The sequence below is a fragment of the Mya arenaria genome, chromosome 1 (genome assembly GCF_026914265.1).
Source record: "Mya arenaria isolate MELC-2E11 chromosome 1, ASM2691426v1".
In the NCBI taxonomy this organism is placed as follows: domain Eukaryota; kingdom Metazoa; phylum Mollusca; class Bivalvia; order Myida; family Myidae; genus Mya; species Mya arenaria.
Genome location: NC_069122.1, coordinates 24,595,220 through 24,618,330, shown reverse-complemented (window position 1 = coordinate 24,618,330; position 23,111 = coordinate 24,595,220). Strand labels below are relative to the sequence as shown.

At 36.5% G+C, this 23,111-nt stretch overlaps 1 protein-coding gene across 3 annotated transcripts in view; it reads left to right on the top strand.

The window, feature by feature from the left end:
- The first annotated feature begins 1,869 nt into the window (after positions 1-1,869).
- The window catches only part of LOC128229317 (vesicle-trafficking protein SEC22a-like), a 32,450-nt gene continuing 11,208 nt past the window's right edge, over positions 1,870-23,111 (top strand). For 2 of the 3 annotated variants that reach the window (XR_008260073.1, XM_052941175.1), the window contains exons 1-4: positions 1,870-2,014; positions 14,214-14,399; positions 20,754-20,917; positions 22,706-22,885. Coding sequence is in view for 2 of the 3 variants with exons in the window: in XM_052941175.1 (XP_052797135.1) it covers positions 14,215-14,399; positions 20,754-20,917; positions 22,706-22,885 (529 nt within the window). In the remaining variant the exon portion in view is untranslated. Of the gene's footprint in view, positions 2,015-2,103; positions 2,196-14,213; positions 14,400-20,753; positions 20,918-22,705; positions 22,886-23,111 lie in introns of those variants that run through there. The other variant, XM_052941184.1, reaches the window with a different exon arrangement.

The following is a 23,111-nucleotide window of genomic DNA, read 5'->3' as shown; positions in this document are numbered from 1 at the left end:
AAACCCTTATCAACCATTATGGCGCCTCCTTCTTCAAGCAAGTCCAAGAGTCCACATTTTTCTGTGAGTTTCTTGTCACTGGTACAGCCCACCCAACAGTCAGAAACAAAAGTTACAACACCATTTGGGCTTATACCCACCAAAATCTTATGAGTCATGTGAGACTTGTAATCACTGTACATTAAACTTTTCAAAGAAAGAGAACTGGATGTTTCACTGTAAATTTCAGTGCAGTCGATAATAATTCTAGTGTTAGAATATTTCTCTTTAAATTGTTCAGGCATGTTATTTTTCACTACCTCACGAGATGGCCATTGAACAAGAAAGGATAATTGTACATGTAAATAGTTGATCCATCTTTCAACAATGTCACTACATTGTGAAGTGGATATGCAAAACCTAGTACCTAGATCTTCAAATAACAGACCTAGACGTAGGCGCATCAGCACCATGAAAAATTCATCCAGAACACTTAGAGTTCTTGGCCGTCCTCCATCTGAATCTTTATAGTTAAGTTTCCGCCTTGATGTCCGCACTTCAGCTTCATCCTTGATTTCATCAAACAAAGCTTCAAACACAACTCGATTAGGGATTCCGGTGTAAAAACTGACCAAATCGTCATTGTATTTTACGTCATCATATGTGAGCATAGGTAGCTGACATTGTACACCAAAGTCTCTAGTAGAATGTTCTGTTTGTGAACTGAAGTCTGCTGTTTTTCCCAGGAAACTTTCTTCAGTTTGTACTTCCATCACTGCACAGTTGTTCTCAGTCTGTGTGTCACAACATCTGAAACATATACAAATTGATCATGTACCCATTTACCACATCTTACATGTACAGTCTGGTAACCCTAACCAAATGTTTGTTTTTTTGGCCTTAAACATTTACAAACACTTAAATTTTCCTATTTTTGTTAAAGAATGAAGAAAAATGATCAGAAGTAATTAACTTATCAGATCGATTTCATAGCACAAGAAGCAATATATATATATATTGAACAATACCTAAAGGACTGATTCTGTGGCTGTAGTACTGGTCCCATGCAGTAATCATGCAGGTGGACAGAGGTATCAATGGCATGCCCGGAAGGGGATACAAATGACAGTTGTGGCTGTATACTATCATCATTTGACAGTTCTAGGTCTAAATCGTCATTGACCGTATCACCATCATCATCATCACCTACGTCTTCATCAAGGAGCTGAAATTGCAAATGAAACTGTATAAGATAAATGTTTTAGTACAAAATCTGCCAGGCTATATGGTACACATTTTTCCAGGCTGTATTTGAAAACAATTCTTTAATCATTTCTTAAATTACAAAATTTACAAATAAGTGCTGTGACATTGTTTTTAAGCACCGTTGATATAACATAATTCATTTTGAGGTGCATGTAAGGAAGAACTTAAACTAATATAAGAAATAAAAAATACCGTTGGCTGGAAGGTTTTGGTAGCACCAGTCTCAGTTGGAAACATAGATGGAAGTGTATGCTGGAATGAAGGTCCTCTGAAGCCAACAAAATGCTCACTACACAATCGTCTGTGTTCATTCCACTGGAACGATCTCATGACCGTTTTACATCGCTGCACCCACACACGTTTTAAACGTTTGTTCTGAGGAAAACGGTGCAATGACACTTTTCTCCCATCAATAACCTTTCCTCTGTAAATTCCTTTACAAATACAACAGTACTTAGGGGTTTTCCTGCCCGTTTTCTTTATTAGTTTTGAATCTTTACTTTCCATTTTCACTTGTTGCTGTTTACTTCCTGGTTTGTGTAGTCCCCGGAAGTAAATTTCCGCTTTTTGCGCATGCCCACTTGAAGAGTATTCAGGGAAAGATAATCGAGTTATCGGAAAGGACAATAGATTCAGTACTTATAATACCGGGTACCGGATAATAGTTTTAACATGTAAACTGCTGTAATGTTTATATTTTCAAAGCTTCAGCTTTTCTTTCAAATCTATATTATTTTTCGTTTTGGATCATCGTTTTATAAGCCTTGAGGTAATAAATAGTACAGCAACATAACATTTTTTAACGATTTTTTCGCATTCCAAGAACGATAATTTATTAACTTCCATCAATAGTTTGTGCAGTTAGCAATATGATTTCGCGATTCCTTACTTATTCATTTGAGTTATCTTTTAAATTTACTGTATACAGGGCAAATTACACGAATTCGGAGGTGACTACTAAGTGTTACATTTTTTTATCTTTTTTTTTTTTTAGAAGACATGCCAGTGAATCAAAGCATGGTTATCAGACCATTCAGATTTGCTACTTTCCATCTTTATAATACATGTACAGTATGCTTTGAAGTAGTCCATATAAACAGCCGCATCAGTGTCTTTGACGATTTTTGATTTGGCGACCAAAATGAATATCCAAATGTTAAAAAAGTTCCCTAAACGCACATTATTGTGGCTAGCTTTAAAGCTGAATCAGTGAATGGTTTGTGATTAGTCGAAATAATTGTACGTCGACGGATTTTTTTTACGATTTTTGACATGGCAAATCCTTCATGACGTTAGGGATTGGAAGAATCCCGTACAACATGTCTATTATTTTAGACTAGGTTTGTAATTAAAAAAAACCCAACTGGCTAAACATGCCAATCGGAGCCATTTTCCTTCACAAACAACCTCCAAAGTATACATGTTTGGATTGTTTACAATTTCAATTTTTTTTACATTTAATAATGTGCAACATGATAGTATAGTAATTTCTATTTAATAATGAAGCCTTGGGAATCTTAAAGATGCATACCTGTACTTACTCCCAAATAAGATGTACCACAATTTATGCCATTGATTTAATTTAAAGAAAAGGATGAATAAATATCAAAAACAATGTTTTTAAGTTTAAAGAAGGATACCATATTTAAATGGAAAGAAAGGTGCAGCAAACATGGTATTTCTACCTTTTGAGGACCCACCAGTCATTTGATATTTGTGCTAATCAGCTATTTAATACACAGTTACAATCTTGTTAAAATCAGTAATTAATATATCAGGAGCGTAGGAAGGAAATTGACATTGGGGCTGCGTAAGGGGTGGGCTCGGGAGGGGTTTCCCCTCCCTTCGATTTTTTTTCAATTTTAAGCATTGAAAAATGCGATTTCCATTGAGTTTAGGTTTTATTTTCAGGGTTTTATCTAAACCTTTTTCGGTTAAAATAGTTAATAGATATAAAACTATTATCATTTAGTAATATTTAATCACTAATACATTTACTTCATATTTATTTCATATTTTCTATTTCTGTACCAAATACAGTTATAAATTGTCACAGTAATTTAATACATGAATATGCACACTTTGTTGAATAATCAAAGCACGATCATTCAGAACCTGCCGAAAATGGAAACTCGGTGTTCCATACCACTGACAAACTCATTCGCCACAGTCTCTAAGTTCATAATGTCAGTGGTCTCCTTGTGGACATGGAGGATCATCAAATGGGTCAGTCTTTCCTGGGTCATTGTTGATCACAGGTAGGTTTTTAGCCGCCAAATGCCGAGAATGACCGTTTGCTGGTAGCATTCGTTGCTGGCATCATAAGTACAAGCTTAAGGACAGTCACAACTTCCGAAAACAACAACCATGATGTAGGCTTCATGTCCAGAAACACCTTCACAATGTCACACAATGTCACTGAATTGAGGTTGTCGTATCTGCGCTGTAGGAGAGTGTGGAGTGAATCTACCTGGGCTCCAAACGCTACCTCGTTAATGTTGCCTTTGAATACTTCCATGACATGCTTGATATCGTCAGCTGCGGTAGGGTCCTCTACAGCGCTCTTCAGAAGTGAGTCCTGTAGACGTCTATATAGCCGGAATCCTTGTTGGTCGAACCAATCTTGGATGCAGTTATTCGCCATGTCCAACACCTCAAAGTACTGCTTGTGATGTAGGTCCTTTGGTGAATTCGGATACACATGGTCTGCGTCGCTCCGTTTTGTAACGTTTTGGCAATTTACGTCTCCGAGGTAGTGTTGGTTCGTTGACATCAACGTTGTTGAGTTTGGTGTCAATTGATCCCCAGAACTGATCATATGTGTCGTCGGTGCGTAGTTTGCCTAATGTAGACACTGTCACATGGGCAAGAAAGTGACCTTCAGAAGCTGACATGTCTTTGTGTTGTAGAGCCTTGCTTAGGTTGTCGCTGTGCTTTAACAGTTTATACCCAAGTGTCACACCATAGAGAAAGTCAAATGAGGCCATCTGACTCTTCACACCAACGATGTGCACTTTGGTCTCAGTGTCTTTTGTGGTCTCATAGGTGGTGTCCCACAATTTCTGGAGAATGGAGTAATTGTCTAAGACACTTTTCAAACACTCTGCCGTAACAGTCCATCTAGTCGGGCACAGCACTCGAAATCCAGGTGTGTAGGGGCTCATCTCCTTTCTCAGTTTTTCAAACTGTCCTTCACATTTGGGTAAGAACTTCACAGGCTTAGAACTCTCACATACTGCGTCCAGTGAGTCCTGCATAACCTTACGCCGCATATTGTATCACCAACAGCCAAGATGAGAGCATGTCCATAGCAGTGTGTATAGATGGCACTTGGTTCTTCTGCAGTGATGTTTGCGGCGACCACACGCTTTGCGCCTGACATATTACTGGCTCCGTTGTAGCTTTGCCAACGGCACTTGCATAGTTGCAGTCTCATGCGTAGTAGAGTGTCTTTAATTACATTGGTAATGGTCTGAGCATCGATGGATGGCACAGCCTATAGTCCGATGAAATCTTCCTGCACATTAAGCTCACTGTCTACATGTCTCAGTTCTAGCACATCTTGCTCTCAGTTGGATACGTCTGTGGTTTCATCCACCATGATCGTGAAGAACGCATCTTCAAGCACGCTATTGGCGACCTTCCTGAGTATCCCTAGTGACATGATCTGAATAATCTTATTTTGGATGGGCTGTGAAGTATATTTGTCTGATTAAGTATATTTGTCTGATTTCTTCTCGATCCTTGACAGGATGGTAGGGTCCGCTTGGCCTTGCAGTTTCAGTAGCTGCATGAAGTTGCCTTCTTCTTCATCGTGTCCACGGAGCGCCAGACCTTGTCGTGAGAAGGGTTCTCAATAAGTTTCGGTTAAAACGTCTCAAATGGTAAAGTAACCGACCAGCTTCTACTTATTCTACTGAAAATTAATTTAGTTTTCCAAATTTGAACCGGCCCTATTGCCATTTGAACTGTCCATTTTGGCCGGCAGCCGGTTCTTATTGAGAACACTGCGTGAGAGGAACCATATGTTGCGCAGTATGGTCATGAGCTGTGCTCTGTTGTTTGCTTTCTCTTCCGAATGGGCTGCGGAAAGAGCTTCTCCGATGTCTTTAGTCTGGGCAGGTAGAGTTACATGTCTCTCAACGGCCTCTTTGTGGCAATCAGACTGTTCATGTTTTCGGAACGTTTTCGTTGCGTCTCTCCAATTGGTGAAGCCGGTGCTGATAAACCTGCTCTCAACTTTCGTGTTGCCAACCTTGCCGCCTTTCATCGCCGTCATACAAGTAAAGCAGAACACACGATCTGTAGCATGCAAGCATAAAAATAACATTATGAGTCAACAGCGACATGTTAATTATTGTGCAATCATAAATTATTATGAACACCAGTATTTATTTACTATATTCATATTTGTGCAGTCTCACAACGTATGTTAAACAACAAATTAGCGCAGTTTACCTCTGCATAGTGAAGCCACGAGTGACTTTGGAATCATTGCGAGTTGAATGCCCTGTGTTCAGTTTTTTTAGTGCCAAAAGTTCTCTTTGGAAATTTAAAACTTTTAGGCTGATTTGGAACGTCCATTTTAAACTGAAACTTTAATGTGACAGGTTTGAAATAATACATATTGCTGGCTATTTAATGACAATTCTATTTTAACGAGTAATTGCAAATTATCACAATCAACTACAGTTTTTGAATCATCAAAAACGATACAATGACAAAATTGGTTTCTTCGCAACTCCTCTTACATTTTTCATGCGATTCCTACCAAACTATCACAGATTGATGATCATAAAGTGAAGCAGCGCATATTGTCGGGCTTTCCTGATTAGACCATTTTTTAAAGAGTTATTGCCCTTTGCTTATTTTACATTTAAAATTGTTTTCTTCACAACTCCTCTTACGTTTTTTGTGCGATTTCTACCAAACTTTTTCAGATTGATGATCATAAAGTGAAGCAGCGCATATTGTCGGGTTTTTCCGATCGACCATTTTTGAAAGAGTTATTGCCCTTTGCTTGTTTTACATTTAAAATTGGTTTCTTCGCAACTCCTCTTACGGTTTTCATACGATTTCTACCAAACTTTCACAGATTGATGATCATAAAGTGAAGCAGCGCATATTGTCGGGATTTCCTGACTTGACCATTTTTGAAAGAGTTATTGTCCTTTGCTTATTTTACATTTAAAATTGGTTTCTTCGCAACTCCTCTTACGTTTTTCATGCGATTTCTACCAAACTTTCACAGATTGATGATCATAAAGTGAAGCAGCGCATATTGTCGGGCTTTCCTGATTTGACTATTTTTGAAAGAGTTATTGCCCCTTGCTTATTTTACATTTAAAATTGTTTTTTTCGCAACTCCTCTTACGTTTTTCATGCGATTTCTACCAAACTTTCACAGATTAATGATCATATAGTGAAGCAGCCCATATTGACGGGCTTTCCTGATTCGACCATTTTTGAAAGAGAAATTGCCCTTTGCTTATTTTACATTTAAAATTGGTTTCTTCGCAACTCCTCTTACGTTTTTCATGCGATTTCTACCAAACTTTCACAAATTGATGATCATAAAGTGACACAGCGCATATTGTCTGGCTTTTGCGATTTGACCATTTTTGAAAGAGTTATAGCCCTTTGCTTATTTTACATTTAAAATTGGTTCCTTCGCAAATCCTCTTATGTTTTTCGTGCGATTTCTACCAAACTTTCACAGATTGATGACTATATAGTGACGCAGGTTTATTGTCGGGCTTTCGCGATTCGGCTTTTTTGAAAGAGTTATTGCCCTTTTTTTACATTTGAAATTGATTTCTTCACAACTCATCTTACATTTTTCATTCAATTTCTACCAAACTTTCACAGATTGATGACTATATAGTGACACAGCGCATATTGTCGGGCTTTCGCGATTCAACCATTTTTGAAAGAGTTATTGCCCTTTCTTAATTTTACGCATTTCGTATCCTGAGAAACTAACCTTATCATTGATTGGCTTTCCTTACAAAAAATGTCCCCATGAGGCGGGGGATATAGCTGTCTGTGACCGCTCTTGTTTCTTGTTTATGTAAATCTTGGTGTCAAAAGTGATTGGTTTTTGATATTGCTATTTGTATTATAATTTATCTGGAAAATGAATTGCCAACTATATGTAACAGTATGTTCTAATTTATTGAAGGTATGTTATTGTTAGTAGTTTTGTTTGTTTTTGCAGAGGCACCAAAAGGTATTTTATACTGGGGAGTTGGTGGTGGATGGCACAGATTATTCTGTTAAATAATGTTGCTTTAAACACATTTTAACTCATTTTCAGGACTCACATCAATCGTTTGATACAGCTTTAAATTAACGAAAACTGATTAAGCCAATTATTTTAACTTAGGATTTGTTTTTAGCTCTACTGGCCAAAGGCCAGAAGAGCTTATCCGATGGTAATGTGTACGTAGTATGTGCCTCTGTGCGTCTGTAAACAATTTCTTGTTAACGCGATACAGTCTTCAGTTTCGATGAAACTTGTTCAGTATTTAGATATCAATTAGAGCTTGGTTCCTTTTGAAAACCAGCCATATCCGCCTATGCATGCCTAGATTATGGGCCTTGAAAGTTTTAAAGAAATGCTATTTTTAGTTATCTTATTTTAAGCCATGCAGGTCTGCATGAGCAAATTCTATTTTTAGTCAAGTTTACTTGTACATGTAAATTCAAGTCTAGGATTAAGGGAGACAATTTGCATTTTGGTACTGCAGTTAATTTTGTGAATTACTCTGCCTTGTTCTTGTTGAAAGCCCAAAGGCCATTTTTTAGCTTTAAATGTCTGTAGTTAGCGCATTCATCTTAACAAAATTGGTTGTGAATGTTTGTTCAAGTTATGCACCTGGTGACATTACTGGCCACGCCCAGGGTTCACAGGTTTGGTCAACTTAAATTGGTAAAGTTTTGAAAATCTGTTTGTGTGTTTGTGCATCTATCTCAGCACAATTGCTTGTGAATGTTTGTTTAAATTGATCAATGTTGGCCTCGGATGCCCTTGACTTTGACCTTTTGACCATGAGTACAGTTTTGAAAGCATTTTTTTGTCAGATGACTTTTACTTGGCACATATTAAAATAGTTCATGCAACTAATCTGCTTACAATACTTTCTGGGCTCAGATGTTGAATGTGCAACGTTTTCAGGTAGCCCAAACACAAAATGTGAACTATATGTCTGTTGCCTTTTACCCATACATACATGCTCTGGATTAAAAATGACCACAAGAGCCATGCCAGTAGAGCATAGGCCCTTTTGGACCTCTTGTTTCAGACTACATTAAAATACATATACATATAAGTTTACCATTTATGACATTGATACTTACCAGTAAAACAATGTTAACATCAGCACTTGAATAAAAGTTAAAATCATGACATTCATACATTGGGGAGTCCAGGGATTGACGTTTAAAAGGGGGCATTATAAGGGGCACAATCTTTTGAGGCAGGGAGCCAACTTCACCATGACAATTTGATACTTTCTTGTACGTAATGGTGCATTTTGAGCGTAATTTATAGGACATAAATTAAAAAGTAACTTTGGATGTCATATCAAACACATTAATATATGTATACATTGAGTAATATTGAAACAATTTATTTTAATCTAACCATCTGTATTTTATTTAAATTCAGTAAATGAATATTTAGTTTGACATATTTCATGTTTAGCGTTCATGTTAAATATATATATTTTTACCTCATCATTATGCAGCTAAGAGTATTTGAACCACTGAGCATTGGATGCTTTTGAAAAAACGTGTTGGAACACGAAAAAATTCCAAGGGTGATTTGGCTCTGACATTTTTATTATGAGAAATATGAAGATATTATACTGCAACCTATTTTTGAATATAAAAATGCGATAAAACTAGTAAGTCGTCTGCAGTTTGCAAGTACTGTCATTGTTTTACATCACTACTCTAATCTTTGATTACTGCTGAATAATACAATATCGAAAATTGTGTTGTTCATTGCCCAATACCCTGCCCTTTTGTGTCCATGGGCACAGATGATAGTGCCCTTCACACTTTGGCAATAAATGACACGGCTGTAGCTCAATTATATTTTCATAACCAAAAATGTATTTGCCATTGGTCATAATAAGTAAAAATATCTGGGAGGCGACTGTTTTGTTGACCTTGTGTATTTGTCTTTAATGTATTTGCAGCTTGACTTTGTTTAAATTATTAATATTATACATTATTGACATTATTATTATTAGCTCGACTATTCAAAGAATAAAGAGAGCTATACTACTCCCCCTGGCGTCAGCGTTGGCGTCACACCTTGGTTAAGGTTTTGCATGTAAGCACCTTTAAGTCATTATCTCAGTAAATACATCAGTTATTGCATTGAAACTTTGAATATATGTATTCCCAACTATCTTACATACTAAATTAATGAAGTTTGATAACAATTATTTGAATATAATGCAAATAATAGGCCTTTATTATTCGACTTAGAAATTCTGGTCAAGGTTTTGCGTGTAAGCACACATAGGTTAATATCTCAGCAACTACTTGAGGTATTGCATTGATACTTGATACAATGGTACTCAACCATCCAACCTACTAAATTAACCAAGTTAGATAACTCTAGTTTGCATTTAATGCAAATAATTGCCCTTTATTATTTGACTTAGAAATTCTGGTTAAGGTTTTGCATGTAAGCACACATAGGTTAATATCTCAGCAACTACTTGAGGTATTGCATTGATACTTGATACAATGGTAGTCAACTATCCAACCTACTAAATTAACCAAGTTAGATAACTCTAGTTTGCATTTAATACAAATAATTGCCCTTAATTATTCGACTTAGAAATTCTGGTTAAGGTTTTGCGTGTAAGTACACATAGGTTAATATCTCAGCAACTACTTGAGGTATTGCATTGATACTTGATACAATGGTAGTCAACCATCCAACCTACTAAATTAACCAAGTTAGATAACTCTAGTTTACATTTAATGCAAATAATTGCCCTTTATTATTCGACTTAGAAATTCTGGTTAAGGTTTTGCGTGTAAGCACACATAGGTTAATATCTCAGCAACTACTTGAGGTATTGCATTGAGACTTAATACAATGTTAGTCAACCATCCAACGTACTTAATTAACCAAGTTAGATATCTCTAGTTTGCATTTAATGCAAATAATTGCCCTTTATTATTCGACTTAGAAATTCTGGTTAAGGTTTTGCGTGTAAGCACACATAGGTTAATATCTCAGCAACTACTTGAGGTATTGCATTGAAACTTTATACAATGGTAGTCAACCATTCAACGTACTTAATTAACCAAGTTAGATAACTCTAGTTTGCATTTAATGCAAAATAATTGCCCTTTATTATTCAACTTAGAAATTCTGGTTAAGGTTTTGCATGTTAGCACATTTAAGTCAATATCTCAGCAAATATATCATGTATTGCATTGAAAAATTAGATACATATTCCCAGATAACACTTTTTTGAATATAATGCAAATTATGGGCCTTTATTATTTGACTAAGAAATTCTGGTTAAGGTTTTGCATGTAAGCACACATAGGTTAATATCTTAGCAATTACTTGATGGATTGCATTGATACTTTATACAATGGTACTCAACCATCTACTTAAATAACCAAGTAAGATAACTCCAGTTTGCATTAAATTAAAATAATGGCCCCTTTTTTATTCGACATAGAAATTCTGGTTAAGGTTTTGCATGTAACCACTTTTAAGTCAATACCTCAGCGAATACGTCATGTATTGCATTGAAAATTTACACACAGGCTCCCATCTATTTAACCTTCTTATTTAATCAAATAAGATAACTCTATCTTTTATAATATATAATTTTTGCCCCTTTATTATGCGACTTAGAAATTCTGGTTAAGGTCTTGCATGTTAGCACACATAGGATAATATCTCAGCAACTATTTGATGTATTGCATTGAGACTTTATACAATCAGGGGCGTAGCTTCCTATAGGCCTTGTAGGCCGCGGCCTACACATTTTTCAGAAAAACCGAAAAAATAAAAATGCCAAATCTGCAATAAAAACTGAAGGCATAGGAGGGTGAGGGGGCTAAAATATGAAATTCCGACAAATGCGCTTTAGTATATCGGAAACCTGGTATTTCAAATATATCGTTTTCCTTTGCTCTAACGTACATTTTCACACGACATTAATGTTCCGTATATAATTTATCATAAGTTGCATACCAGTAGACTGCGTGTTGACGCCTTACATTAAACATTTCCAATCGGCTTGGTATAAGTTTGCGGGCGCTTTATTATTTGAAATTATAAACGGTCTGGTGCCAATATTGCCGAACATAGTCCTACGTATCCTGATTTCGATAGTCTCACTTTGACTTCAATAGATAAAGATACGAAACAACAACTGCTAGAAAGAACTTGGCAAGCATGCCTCCAGTACCAGTTTCCATCCGAGTGTCCGAACATTGATGGACACAGTTCAGGACATTGGATTCTTGTTCAATTTTTCAGCAAATCGTCTAGCAGCGTTTCAGGACGAGCTTTCTAGAGAAGTTGCAACGAAAGAGGAAATGAACCGGCGCACTAAGCTTCACTCGTTATGTGAGACACGATGAATCAGTCGTGCGGATGCACTCGAAACGTTCCAAAATGCGTTCCTCATAGATGTCCACTCACTTGAAACCATTAATGAAGACGGAGACGAGAAGGCCGGCCAGTATTTGTCCGCTGTACTGCGCTTTGAATTCATTATCTCACTTGTAGTGGCGCAACACATTGGGTACTACCGTGAACCTGACAAATCTTCTTCAGAGGGAAGGCAATGATCTACTACATGCTGTTGAAGAAACATACATCATTGTCAAATTGTGCAATGACTGGAGGGATGATCCTGATGTGTAGAATGGACTGTACATGAAAGCAACGGATATAAGCTCAGGCTTCGACATTCAACCATCAATGCCAAGAAGAGTTGGTCGACAGGAAAACAGGGCAAATCGTGAGGTGCAAACACCATCTGACTACTTCAGATTAACCTTTGTACAATGTCTTCGAAGACAGATACAGTGCACAACATTTATTGCCTTCAAAACTGGAAATTCTGCAGGACGACATGCTGCCATCAATTTATGCTGCTAAGGCCCCTGATCGCCACAAAACATTTGATACATTTAAAACAGAATGGAATGTGAGATGGAGCATCGCAGCCGCAAGTTTATCTAGACTACAAGAGACCACGAAGCAGACCAACAAGGACCTGTATCCTAGCATATTTACAATATTCGAGGTTCTTCTTACTATGCCACCTACATCAGCCTCTTGTGAAAGGTCGTTTTGTGGAATGAAACAAATAAATAAACTTCCTGCAAACGACAATGAAAAGCGACAGGTTGTCATCCTTGGCCCTAATCCACAGCCACAAGAGCATGATTATAGATGTTGACCGCGTCATCAATGTGTTTGCGTCGCGAAAATGCCGGAAGCTAGAGTTTTTTTAATGATCATGGAAAGTCAACTGTGCTGTAGAAAGCGACATTATATATATATATATATATATATATATATATATATATATATATATATATATATATATATATATATAAGGCATTGTTTGTGCAAATACACATATAATTAACTTTGATTTTGGCAACAAAATGCATTAATATTGAGTGAAATTTAATTAATAAAATGTACAATGTTTTACTTCTATGGCCTGTCTTCTTTAGCTAAAATATGTACACAATTAATTTAAGGTAAAGCATAATGATTCTGTTGCTCTCTTTAATGTTTTAACAATAACGAAATATACGCCAAAACGCACCAACAATCACCTAGCTTCTGGAGTGGGTGGGGAGCATGTCCCCGGGCCCCCTAAAACGTGGCCTACACATATATTTTCGTCAAGCTACGCCCCTGACAATGGTATTCAACCACCCAACTTAATTGAATAAACAAGTTAGATAACTGTATTTTGCAAATAATGGCCCTTTATTATTAGACTTAGAAATTCTTGTTTATATTTTGCATGGAACCACTTTTATGTTTATATCTCAGCACACCATGAATTGCATTGAAATCTAATCTAAAAGTGATCCATGCATGTTTCGCCAAAACTTTTCAATCCTTACATTGAAAAGCGGCGGAATAGTCGAGCGCGCTGTCTCTGTGACAGCTCTTGTTATATCCTTGTGTTTCTGTGTTTGTATATCTTGTGTTTTTTTGTGTGTTTTTTTTGGAATGAAATTATATATATCTAGGTTGAGAGTTATTGGCAACGGATCACATAGGTTTTAAGTTTCAATGAGGAGCGGAATAATTGTGAACATGCTGGATCTACTCAGTACTGTTGTTTTTTTGTACTCCTATGCTGTATTTGATCACTTTATCGCATAGTTATTACATTTAACCAATTTTATTTTCCTAAGGCCTAAAGAAATAGGTTTGTTTCTGGTAACCAGACCAACCCCATTTATTTGCCAATGATTTAAAAATAAAAGATATTGCCAAGAATAAAATAAAAAAAAATCACAAAAAAATGGGATATCCAAAATATTTTGTTAAAAAATATTGCATTTGCTTATTTCACAACTAGAATTGTTTTCAGCAACACACGTGCATAAGTTCTTTGTTCCAAATGACAACCTTTTGGGGCATGTAGCCAGAAACAAACCCTTTTTATAGGCCTAATAAGAATCATAACATATTTTTTTAATGCTGTTTAATATCTAGTACATAAGAGGAATTTTTATCAAACATATGGTGTTAGGGGCCGTGATACACTTCAGAAATCAATGTATAATTTTGCATGCAAATCTATTTAGAATATATTGGAAACTCGCTTTGTTTATCAGCTTATATGTTTAAAGATTTTAAAACTAATTTTTGTTGTATATTGCTTCAGGACTTATGTGGCAGTTTAAATGCTACTTGTGTTCTATTCTACTTTACTCAGAATGATACATTTTGCTGTTGTGAGCCGTAGTACAGATGGGCTGACGCTGGTAGCAAACTCAGACAGCCCGCTCATGTCAATGCATCTAGGACTTGAGGAGGCTTATAGAAAACTTAAGATGCTGTCTCGTTTGTCTGCCAAGTTCCCTGATAGATGGACCTTGCATAGCAGTACCTATGCTATACAGTATGTATTATATCAGTTATTTTAGTATTTGTCATGCGATGACATCTGGGTTATCAACCCCTGATTGACATTCATCAGTCATCACAAACAAAGTTTGGGGGGGGTTAATTATTGGAGTCACACTTTCGTTGGTCGGTCCGTTGCAATTTTTGTTCGGAGTATAACTTGAAAACTACTGACTGAATTTCATACGACGTTGAAGCACAATGAAGAAAGTGCAGTGTATAAGAACAATTCTCTATTTTAAGCTAATTACAGAGTTATTGCCCTTTTTAGCTCTACTGGCCAAAGGCCAGAAGAGCTTATGCGATGGTAATGTGTACGTAGTATGTTCGTCCGTGTGTCTGTAAACAATTGCTTGTGAACACGATACAGTCTTCATTTTTGATTGTATCTCAATGAAACTTGTACAGTATCTAGATATCCATTAGAGCTCAGTTCCTTTCGAAAACCAGCCAGATCCGCCCATGCATGCCTAGATTATGGCCCTTGATAGTATAAAACAATGCTATTGTGTAAAAACTAGCTTGTGAACACAATACAGTCTTCAGTTTTGATTGTATCTCGATGAAACTTGTACAGTATTTAGATATCCATTAGAGCTTGGTTCCTTTCGAAAATCAGCCAGATCCGCCCATGCATGCCTAGATTATGGCCCTTGATAGTATAAAAAAATGCTATTGTGTAAAAACTAGCTTGTGAACACGATACAGTCTTCAGTTTTGATTGTATCTCGATGAAACTTGTACAGTATTTAGATATCCATTAGAGCTCGGTTCTTTCGAAAACCAGCCAGATCTGACCATGCATGCCTAGATTATGGGCCTTGAAAGTATTAAAAAATCAGTTCATCTGTAAACAATTGCTTGTGAACATGATACAGTCTTTAGTTTTGATTATATCTCGATGAAACTTGTACAGTATTTAGATATCCATTAGAACTTGGTTCATTTTGAAAACCAGCCAGATCTGCCCATGCATGCCTGGATTATGGGTCTTGGAAAGTATAAAAAATGCTATTTTAAGCTAAGTCTATTTTTAGCCAAGTCTACATGAGGGAAGTCTATTTTTAGCCAAGTTTACATGTAAAGTCACAATTGCTTGTGAAGGTTTGTTCAAATTATGCCCCTGGGGTCATTACTGGTCATTACCAGTGCGGCAAATGCAAACGACCTCGACGGAGGCCCAGGGAAGAGTTCTCTTTTCTTTGTAAGGGACAGACTCCCCCCCCCCCTTAAATTGGGAAATATTAAAAACCTAAACAAGGCTTTATTTAGTGGTCCACTACCATGGTTGTTCAAATTATGCCCCTTGGGTCATAACTGGCACTGCCCTGGGTGTCACAATTTTCCTTATTTTACTTATTTAAGAAATATTTTCAAAATTTTCTTGTTTCAAACCACAAGGCCCATACCTTTGATATTTGTTGTGGAGCATCATATGATGCAATTGAAAACATTTGAAATAATGCCCCTTGGGCAAAAGCTGGCCGCACCCCTTTTGACTTATTTATTAAATTTTAAAGCTACAGTAATGAAATTTTGACCATGTGAACAGTTTTGCACACAAGCATTAATGTTGTCCTCGGATGTCCTTGACTTTGACCTTTGACCGACTTTTTATTTTTAAAGCTACAGAAATGAAATTTTGACGATGAGTACGGTTTTGAAAGCAAATATTTTTTACCCTCAGATTACCTTTACTTGGCACATATTAAAATAGCTCATGCAACTAATCTGCTTACAACACTTCCTGTCCTCAGATGTTGAACGTGCAGTGTTTTTAGCTAACCCAAACACTAAAAGTGAACTATATATCTGTTGCCTATTACTCAAACGTACATGCTCTGGATTGAAAATGACCAAAAGAGCCATGCCAGTAGAGCATAGGCCCTTTTGGGCCTCTTGTTTACTATTTCTTGTTCTGAGTTTAATTTGAAAACTACTGGATTGAATTTACTTGAACTTCATATAATGGTAAACTTCATACAATGATAAACTTCATACGATGGTAAAGCACAATAGGAGGAAGTGCAGTGTACAATAACGAATCTATTTCAGCTAATCACAGATTTATTGGCTCCATATCAGATAAGCGAAAAAAATAATGTCCGTCACAAATGAAAAATCAGAATTATAATTTAGCTGTATTTTTCTTGTTTTTTTTTTTAGGTTAAATGATTATTCAACTAATTGAAAAAAGCCCCCAAAAGATAGTTGGACCTGCGTTTTTCAACATATTAGCAAAATTTTATGAACCTGTAAATATGACGGACATTACATTGACATGAATTTCTTTTGTGTTTTATGACATTCTACTGCTCATTGCTGAAGAAGGCATTTGTTTTATTAGCTGGACTATTCGAAGAATAAGGAGGGCTTTACTACTCGCCCCAGCGTTGGCGTCCAGTTAAAGTTTTAGGGCAAGTTGGGATTTTCACTCTACAACTTCAATACCCCTCATTTTATTCACTTAATACTTCACACAGTTGTTCAGGGCCATCATATAAAGAGGTTAGATAACTCCATATTATCCTTTATACAAGTTATGGCTCCTGATTGACTTAGGAACTTGGGTTAAAATTTTAGGGCAGGTTGGGATATTTATTAATAACTTCTATAACCTTCGTTCAATAGACTTAATACTTCACACAGTTGTTCAGGACCATCACACAACAAGGTTACATAACTCCATATTATCTTTAATACAAGTAATGGCCCCTGAATGACTTAGAAACTTGGGTTAAAGTTTGAGGGCAGGTTAAAGTTTTAAGGCAAGTTTGGATTTCAATAAAAACACACTTTTATACCCTTCATTTAATGCAGTTAATACTTAGCACAATTAATGACGACCATCTTACAATAAGGTCTCATAACTCCATTTTAACCCTAAATACAAATTATGCCCTTTGATTGATTTTTTATATTTTTATTTTTATTTTAAGTTCTTTAGACAGGAACATTTTTATATTCTTAACCAGGTTTTCATAAAGTAAAAACAATTTTTTAGAATGACTTGTGTCATTGTTAGGGCGGGCTGGTTCGGGAGGGCAGCGTCAAAGTCACCTTATGTATCGAATAATTTTAGCTGGGTTTGACATAAAATGATCAAACTTGATATATGCAAAGAGTTTATGGAGACCTTTCATGGTAATGTGTTTGAGGCCCCTAAGGTCAAGGTCAAAGTTACTATCAAAAGAAAAATGGTTGCTATTGAATAACTTGTATAAATAAAAAGTAAGGGTCTACATAGGGTGACCAAACTTGGTATATAGGAAGAGTTTATAGAGACCTTTCCTGAGATTATGTTTTGGGCCCGAGAGTTATGGTATAGGTCAAGGTCACTGTTGCTAAAAATAGAAATATGGTTAGTACTGAATAACTCAAGTAAGGGCTGACATAGTGTAACCTAACTTGGTATAAAGGACAAGTTTATGCAGAGCTTTTATTGGATTGCCTTTTGGCCCCCTAGGGTCAAGGTCACTGTTACTAAAAATAGATTACTGTTTGGTACTGAATAACTTTAGTTATGGTTGACATACTGTGACAATACTTGATATGTAGGAAGTGTTTATGGAGGACATCCCTAGGATCAAGGTCACTGCTACAAAAAATAGAAGACAGCACTTGAAACTGAATCTCTTCTGCCATTCATTAAATACCCAGTTTTGTCACATCACGATTCTTATTCACTTTATAATTTGATATTTATGCCCCCTTTTGAAAAAAGTGGGGTATATTGTTTTGCACATGTCGGTCGGTCGGTCGGTCGGTCGGTCGGTCGGTCTGTCGGTCGGTCGGTCGGTCGGAATACCAAATGGTTTCCGATCAATAACTTGAGAACGCTTTGACCGAGGGACCTCATACTTGGTATGTGTATTGGTCATCACCAGCAGATGAACCCTATTGATTTTGAGGTCAGTGGGTCAAAGGTCAAGGTCAGTGTGACCTTTACATGAAAAACGGTTTCCGATCAATAACTTGAGAACGCTTTGACCCAGGAACCTCATACTTGGTAGGTGTATTGGTCATGACCAGCAGATGAACCCTATTGATTTTGAGGTCAGTGGGTCAAAGGTCAAGGTCAGTGTGACCTTAACATGAAAAACGGTTTCCGATCAATAACTTGAGAACGCTTTGACCCAGGGACCTCATACTAGGTAGGCTTATTGGTCATGACCAGCAGATGAACCCTATTGATTTTGAGGTCAGTGGGTCAAAGGTCAAGGTCAGTGTGACCTTTACATGAAAAACGGTTTCCGATCAATAACTTGAGAACGCTTTGACCCAGGAACCTCATACTTGGTAGGTGTATTGGTCATGACCAGCAGATGAACCCTATTGATTTTGAGGTCAAAGGTCAAGGTCAGTGTGACCTTAACATGAAAAACGGTTTCCGATCAATAACTTGAGAACGCTTTGACCCAGGGACCTCATACTAGGTAGGCTTATTGGTCATGACCAGCAGATGAACCCTATTGATTTTGAGGTCAGTGGGTCAAAGGTCAAGGTCAGTGTGACTGTAAGCTGAAAAAAGGTTTTCTGATTGTCCATATTTTATTTTCTTATATAGTAGACAGTAGAAATTTATATGTCACTAAATGCATGAGTTGAAGTATCAGTTTTCAGTGAACATCTAGTTTAATTATGCCCCCCTTCGAAGCAGAGGGGTTATATAATTGCTTTGCACATGTCGGTCGGTCTGTTGGAAGACCAAAGCTTGTCCGAGTGATAACTCAACAATTCCCGGACCTATGGTCATCAAACTTGACATGAAGATTAGGTATGACCAGTAGATGACCTGCCTCATATGCATCCAATGACAAATCAGCTGTCATTTCAGTCCATGCATATTTCATTCAATTGTCCAAATATTTCTGGCAACTTGGCGCTCAGGGGGCATAATGTTTGACAAACATCTCTTGTTTTTATTGCTTTTGACAGGCACATATTATATCGTTATTGTATTCACTTCTTAGTCAAAGAGGCATAGTCCAGTGCGCTGTCTTACGACAGATCTTGTTAAAGAATTGTTGTTATTCTTCTTGAAGCTCGAATTGAATTGAAGGTAGCACTATTAACCGACTTTTTACAATGATGTTTTTCAAAGTGATGGATGTTACTTTTTTATGATCAATTTTATATTTCTGGCATGTAACTTCATATGAAATTGACACAACGGATAAGCATACTCTGAAATGTATGCACAGACATACCTGACATTGTGTAATTATTCAGATCAGCTACATAATCTGAGCTCGGAGTTACTAACATTACATGGACGTTACATTTGAGAGTCAGACTTGTTTAAGTCTAAGTGGCTGTTGTACATGAACATTTGACATTCTCAATATGCACGCATGTATATGTAATCACTGGATATCAATTGCCTTTGTTCTTTAAACTCTTAAACTACAAACAAAATCTGCAAGGGAAATTTCTAGTAACTTGTAAAAAAAAATCAGCAAAAATTGATCGAATGTTACAAATGAAAATTTTTCAAGTCAACTGTCAATTCCATTCATCGATAAAATTGTCAAACTGTAATGGGCACCACAAAAAGTACTTTTGGTTATTGCACCACAGGTATATATCCAATAGATTTATTCAGAAAACAAACTTCTACAAAATATATATTGAGTGACAAATCATCAACTTCATAAAAGGCTTAATGTCCTAAACAAACCAGGAAATAATTTGGCAGTAATATGTTTGACCAAAACGGATGTGACAACCGAACAATGATTGACAGACATGAACAATCCCCTTGCTGTATTCAATGCTTGCCGTTTTGCGCAAAATTGATGATGTTTACACAAATGGTGTTGATTTACTTTACCAAGACTTGAAAACTATATGTGCACCTGTTCTTGTATACGGCGAACATTAGGGTCTGAAATGGACATACTTTTAAAGCCTGCAAATTAATCATTTTGACGATGTTTCAAACAACTAGTTAAACATTTTTTCCAGATGAAAATAACATGAAACTGTCCAATATAGCGCTTAACAGGCCATTAAATCGAAGCAGTAAAATTACCATGGTTTTGACAGACAGTGTAACAGGCACAATGCAACTTTCTGTTCTAGTTTATATCTTTGAAAACATGCTAAGAAACACGAGTTATGGGCTCCTAAAAAAACAGTTTCTGTCCAGGCGAAATTCAGGGGTATTAATCACTCCTGTGACAATTCTATTTGACCTACGATACTAATGGTTGTAGAACTATTATAATGGCTTAGTTTCCTGCCTTAAATTCTATTTAATCTGTAATTTTACATTGCTGTTATATTGATATTTTTAATTACAGTTGCTTTCAAGTCTCATAGTAACATGTATTTCTATATTCAACAGTTCCATCACGGCTCTTGACCTATCACTGCTTGTTCTGTGTGACGTGACCTATCCCCAGGTGCTAGCCTTCTCCTTCTTGTTTGACCTTCAGCGCGAGTTTCTCGTTTTCTATGATAAACAGCGTGTCATGAGTGTGCAACGACCTTATGCATTGATTGACTTTGGTAAGAAGTTGTCAATATCAGCACAAGCCTGCAAGCCATGCACTGGTAAAATGTTTGCAGGGCTTTTTCAAAACATGAATTTCATATAGCAGCGTTTGTAACAATTTTTATGCCAAAATGGTAATGTAAGAATTTGGACTTGTTGGTCCATTGAATGTTTTATTTCTATGACGGGTAAGTACTTCTATAAACTCATGAGTACAATCATGTAGAGTTTTAGCTAAATAATGACAGGAAGGTGCTATACCCTGTCCTTTTCAGCTCGCCTGAACATATTCATGTAGTGGTTATGGTGAGCTTTTCCCATCCACCACCGTCTAGCGTCCGATTGTCCATCCGGCTCGTTTCCAACGACAATGCTTTAAACAACATTCCTCCTCAATCGCCTTGCCAATTTTGATGAAACTTCACTGGGATGGTGCCCTTTCAAAGAAATGAATTCCATGCAGAAGTTTGGTTGCCATGACAACCAAAAGGAAATAAACTTTAAATATATTCTTTACAAAACCATGAGGCCTAGAGCTTTATTTATGGTCTGCTACATGGTCTAGTGGTCCTCTACTAAGTTTGTTCAAATGGTGCACCTGGGATCATAATTGGCTCTGCCCTGTGTGTCACAAGTAATATACTTATATAGGGAAATGTTTGAAAATCTTTTTGTCTAAAAATGCTAGGCTCAGACCCTTGATATTTGACATCATAAAGTAATGTTTCTATCAAGTTTGTCCAATTGGTTCCTCTTAAAATCAAAACAAGTTCCCTTTAGATTTAAATAAGAAAAAAATATGTAGCATCATACAGTGGTCCTCCAAGTTTGTTCAAATTATGCTCCTGGGTACAAAACTGGCCAAATGCCCAGGGGTTCACAAGTTTCCTATAGACTTATGTAGGGAAAGCATTGAAAATCTTTTATTCTCAAACCACATGGCCCAGACATTTGATATTTGTTATGTAGCATCATATGATGACCCTCTACCAAGGTTGTTCAAATTATGTCCCTGGCGTCAAAGCTGGCCTCACCCCTTTTGACCTACTTGCTTATTTTTGAAGCTTCATCAATGATATTTGGTCCAGGTATACAGTTTTTACGCTTATTCTTACTCTTCCAATATTAATCTTGTTCTTGGATACCCTATACAGTGACATTTTGACCTAATTTCTAATTTATGAAACTACAACTATACAATTTGGACCATGTGTACAGTTTCAAAAACAAATATTAATGTTGTGCTAGGATGACCTTAACCACTACAACATTTGACAATACTCGATCATAGTTTAATCCCTAGTTGCATTGTCTTAAACCAATAAACTCAGTCATTCTCATAAAAAAAGTTTTAAGTTTTGAAACTCACTCAGGTGAGCGTTTCATGGCTCTCTTGTCTGGTAGCACCCTCTGCCCTCATGGGAGACCAGCAAATATATGTACCTAGTACCCTTCTGCCTTCTTACATTTGAATACTTTAAACAATCAAAAATCCTATTTTTAAAAGCTTATTATATGCTTATAAATACATACATCATTTAACGTAATGTATCTGGTAGTTGAAAGTTAAAATTACCTACATATCTAACATGTTTTGTCAAATTTATTATTTTTATTCACAGCCCAAAACATTAACCTAAGCCCCCTGCCTTGTTTCTGCAGTACCCTGCCCATTTTAAAACCTGGCTAAAACCTTTAATCATATGTACATTTAAGGCATAGGAAGTGAAAACACAACTGTACACCTTTCAGACATACCAGACATACATTATTTCTATTTTACGCTTATTCTTACTCTTCAGACATTCTCCTACAGAAGTTAAAACAGCGATACAACAATCCACGGCACTTAAGTACATGTGTGAATCTGCAGGATCTAAGTGAGGAGCTGCGGTTGCGACCCCCCTATATGATCGGTGAGGAGGAATTGAGGCCCGGATTTGGACAGAGGAAAGCCGGGGATAACATTAAGTGTACAGTTGGTGGGTTCTCAAAGCACATTGTGCAAGTTTGTATCCTGATTAATGTATTTAATGAATCTAAATTGTTGTCATTAAAACGTGTTTATTGTAAGAACTTTTGTTTTTGAAATCAAATATGTACAAGTTTTTAATACATAAATTATTAGACTCATTTGTTAAAAACAGACTTAGTATTTTCTTGTTCTTGTTTAATGAAGATTACAAGTACGCTCATGTCTAGAAAACT